This window comes from Bidens hawaiensis, unplaced genomic scaffold (assembly GCF_021521415.1).
Source record: "Bidens hawaiensis isolate Kalapana, Puna unplaced genomic scaffold, B.hawaiensis_p1.1 tig00020663_1, whole genome shotgun sequence".
NCBI lineage: Eukaryota > Viridiplantae > Streptophyta > Magnoliopsida > Asterales > Asteraceae > Bidens > Bidens hawaiensis.
Window position 1 is genome coordinate 66,530 of NW_027493168.1, and position 3,811 is coordinate 70,340.

The 3,811-nt window shown below is 41.7% G+C and overlaps 1 protein-coding gene across 1 annotated transcript; it reads right to left on the bottom strand.

The window, feature by feature from the left end:
- Positions 1-2,988: 2,988 nt before the first annotated feature.
- LOC143561328 (uncharacterized) lies at positions 2,989-3,474 on the bottom strand. The gene is made up of 2 exons (XM_077049445.1): positions 3,186-3,474; positions 2,989-3,119 (listed from the first exon to the last, which is right to left on the bottom strand). The coding sequence occupies exons 1-2, from the start codon at positions 3,472-3,474 to the stop codon at positions 2,989-2,991; spliced, it is 420 nt and encodes a 139-aa protein (XP_076905560.1).
- Between the last annotated feature and the right edge of the window lie 337 nt (positions 3,475-3,811).

Here is a 3,811-nt window from a genome sequence, read left to right on the forward strand (position 1 = left end):
TCTCAGGATTTTGTTCCTTTCCCTTCTTCCGGCCAAGTAGCTCATTGAAGTGGCCTTTGCTGAGAAGATAGCTAATCACCCTTCTGAGTGCGATCAGTCAAGTGCCCAAAGTCTTCGTGGAAGGCATACCACTTCGATTTGTCTTTGTAGGCTCCTTGTCTTTCCGTCTTCTTTGGCCACCTGGCTTTTTCACCTAAATCCTGCATGTCACACATTAATCCACCAATATCAACAGAAAAACAATATTTAAAAACTTTAGGATATTCTTCATCATCCTCATCATCTACTGCATTGATCCTGGGGTTATTAGGCTTGTAGTAAGGCTTTGACCGATATGATTTTCCTAGGATTCGGCCTTCCTGTTCGTCTGATCGTACTTCGGGATACCGATCTTATAGTTTTTCTTATCATCTTCTAGCCTGATATACCTCAGAGCTCTGTTTCTTGCTTCGTCTACTGACCTGCATGGAGTCATAACAAGATCATCATAGAAAGAGGAGCCATTTTCTAACCCCAACTTAAGAGCTTCCACTACCGAAGCCAGGTTTAGATTTGGAATTTCCAGTGACTCCTTGCTAAACCTGGTAATAAAATCTCTCAAGGATTCCCCAAAATTTTGGGTATCTTGTAAATATCACCTGTCATTTTCTCAAATGTTCTACTGCAAGAAAGCTGGTTATTGAACAAGTTAATTAAATGAGAGAAAGAAGTGATAGTATTATGAGGAATACTCAGTAGCCATTTCATGGCTGCTCCGGTCAAGGTAGACCCAAATGCCTTGAAAATACATGCTTCCTTGATTTCCATAGGGATTGGGTTGATCTCCATACGCTCTCTATACTGTGCGACGTGTTCCTCAGGATCCGTTGAACCATCGTACAGTTCCATATTTGGGGTTTGAAATCGTTTTGGGATCTGTACGTCACCAATTGATGGCACAAATCGGGATATTCTGTGACTATCAGTGGGAACTTCAGCTATAGAACGGGTAACACCAGGAACATTTGATATAACACCAGGAACATTTGATATCATGTCCTTAAGCTTCTGTAATTCTCGGGCAAAATTTGAACTTATGCCTGCATCCTGCAAAAATCCTTGATTAGCATTAAAAGGAATTGTATTGAAAGTGTTACCCTGATTGATATTCTGAGGAACGGTCTGGGTGTTGTAGCTGGCCTTCCCAAACATAGTATTTCCTGGAGTGACAAATGGAGTGGCCGAAGTGTTAGCCTGCATCTGGATGAAGTCTCCCTGGTGCATCTCAGAGGACCCTACAAATTGCTGAGTCTGAGCAAATGGCTGTTGAGGGTTGAAGGATCCTGATGGAGGCACTCCTGAGAATCCTGCCTGTTGCGGAAATCCTGAGGATACCACCCGCTGATAAGGACCTGAGGATCCTCCTTGCTGCAACAATCCTGAGGATAACGCCTGCTGATAAGGACATGAGGATCATCCCTGCTGCAACAATCCTGAGGATAACGCCTGCTGATAAGGACCTGAGGATCCTCCCTGCTGCGACAATCCTGAGGATCCTGCATGTTGAAACGGCCCAGCAAAGGATGCATGCAAGTATCCTTGGGATCCAGATGAGTACAATCCCACAGACCCTGAGTGCTGGAAGAGCAAGGATCCAGGGTTGTACACCGTGGTTGACTCCGGACGAACCAATCCTGGGGATCCTGGAGGAGTGAAATCCAGAGATCTCGAGAAAAATGGCGTGAATTCTTCCGTCCGCTTCTTGGCTTTTCTGATATCTTCCTGTTCCTTCACCAGCATCTGGTTGGTCTTGTTCTGGCAATCCATCTGTTCCTGTAACCGCTTATAAATAGACAAAATTTCATTATTAGATACCATAACGAGATCCTGGGGAGACGGTCTCGATCCTGAAAACACTGGAGTAGCAGCTTTCTTCTGAATGTTGTCAGGTTTCTTCGGGATACCACCAGTAGGAGGAGGAGGCATAGAAGGCCTCATAGAGGAATCCGAAGCCGCGGCAGAAGAAGAAACAATTTTCGGTTGCGTAGACATGTTGTGGATATTGAGAGTAGGGTTTAGTTTGAGAGTTGATAATGATTAAAGCACCGTTTGCCCCACGGTGGGTGCCAAATTGTTTCGGTCAAAAATTAGCAAACTAACTTTTGATCAAATTAGTGTGTGAGGCGGGGTGCTTAATGGTAAAATGATTGAACACAATGATGTGATTACGAGAGAAAAAACCCTTGATTATGATAATCTTGTCTCGGTCAAAAATTAACAATGTAATCTTTGGTCGAATTGCTTCGGTCAAAGATTAACAACGTAATCTTTGGTCGAATTGGTACGTGATTATGATAATCTCCGGCACAAAAAACCCCCGGACGGTGAAAACTATCACCGTCACTCTTGTTAATAATAAAATGGTGGTTACAAATGATGGAGCTGATAAGTGATCGTAAGCTAAGTGTTACAGTGTATGCTAGTAGCTAGGTAAGTGAAGGTGTGTGTTCTAGTGAAATTATCAACTCATTTATATAAGATAAAGTTACAACTGTTATCCCGAATAATCCGGAAACCCTAGACTATTTCTTCCATAATCCGTTGCTTGCCCACGTTCCATTTGACGAAGTTCAAGCACTAGCCGTTGTAAGTCCACGTTCATATTAGCATATTTAACACATGATCTTATCTGCAAAACAAATAAAAATAATATAGGACAATTGAATTAGTCAAATATCATCCTCGGAATATTAGCGTTGACAGGATAGCTCAAAATCCTTGAATCGTAGCTCATCCTGAGGATAGAAAATCTACACCCAACACGAACCTTCTTTAAAATATCAGTTAATGACAAGTAATACTCAGATCATTACTCATAAGTAGGTACGCAGACCGGGAATAAATATTTAATTAATATATGGCACGCATGCCTCAACTATGAAACGACACTCAACCATTACATATAACATCTTTTCAACTACGACATATTCCAAGTACACGGAATTGTTGTTAATCCAATCTCTCTAGTGTGTAAGCTACTTTGTCTAGAACCCCTTTTATTTTATAAGGTCCTTCCCATGATGGAGCTAATTTCCCAAGTTCTTGACCCGAAGCTTCGTTATTGCGGAACACATAATCCCCTACATGAAATTGACATATCTTGACCCATGAATCATAGTACTTCTAGAGTTGGCATTCGTAATTACTTTCTAGTATGAGCGCCAATTCACGTCTTTCCTCCAGTAGGTCTGAATTGAGACGCAAATCTGTGTCATTGTCTGTGATGAGAAGTACCCTGGCAGATGGGATCCCAATTTTCGCTGGAATCATGGCTTCAGGCCCGTAAGTAAGACTGAGTGGAGTTTCAAAATTACTTGTCTTTTTCTGAGTTCTATGAGCCCAAAGCGCGTGCGGTAATTCGTCAACCCAACCAGTACGCTTGGTGTCAAATCTGACTTTAATTCCATCTTTTATACTTCTGTTGGCCCGTTCCATATGTCCATTAGCTTACGGATGAGCAACCAAGGAGATTTATTGAGCCCCCAGTAGTATTGAGCATTAAGTTTCAAATAATAATCACACTCAAGAGTGGTAGCTCAGCTTAACCATATCTTAAACACAGAGAGCTAGCTAGGCTAGAGTCGATGCAAAATGGTCCGACAAATCACCGTAAGAAAACGACTCTTTAATGGTAAGAGAAAAGTGCACTAGATGGGATTATGAATAAGTGGTCATGTGATGGTCATACGAGCTGATCCTAGATATTATTGGACTTTTTCCAATATAAACCAAAATTTATTTATTGACTAAGAACTTTCAAACCCCAATAGCG

What these genes read in the sequence shown, in the direction of transcription:
- LOC143561328 (XM_077049445.1), bottom strand. Translation starts at nt 3,474, where the DNA reads ATGGAACGGGCCAACAGAAGTATAAAAGATGGAATTAAAGTCAGATTT. An exon ending in ATTGGCGCTCATACTAGAAA is followed by an intron (nt 3,120 to 3,185) that starts GTAATTACGAAT and finishes AATTTCATGTAG; the next exon opens with GGGATTATGTGTTCCGCAAT.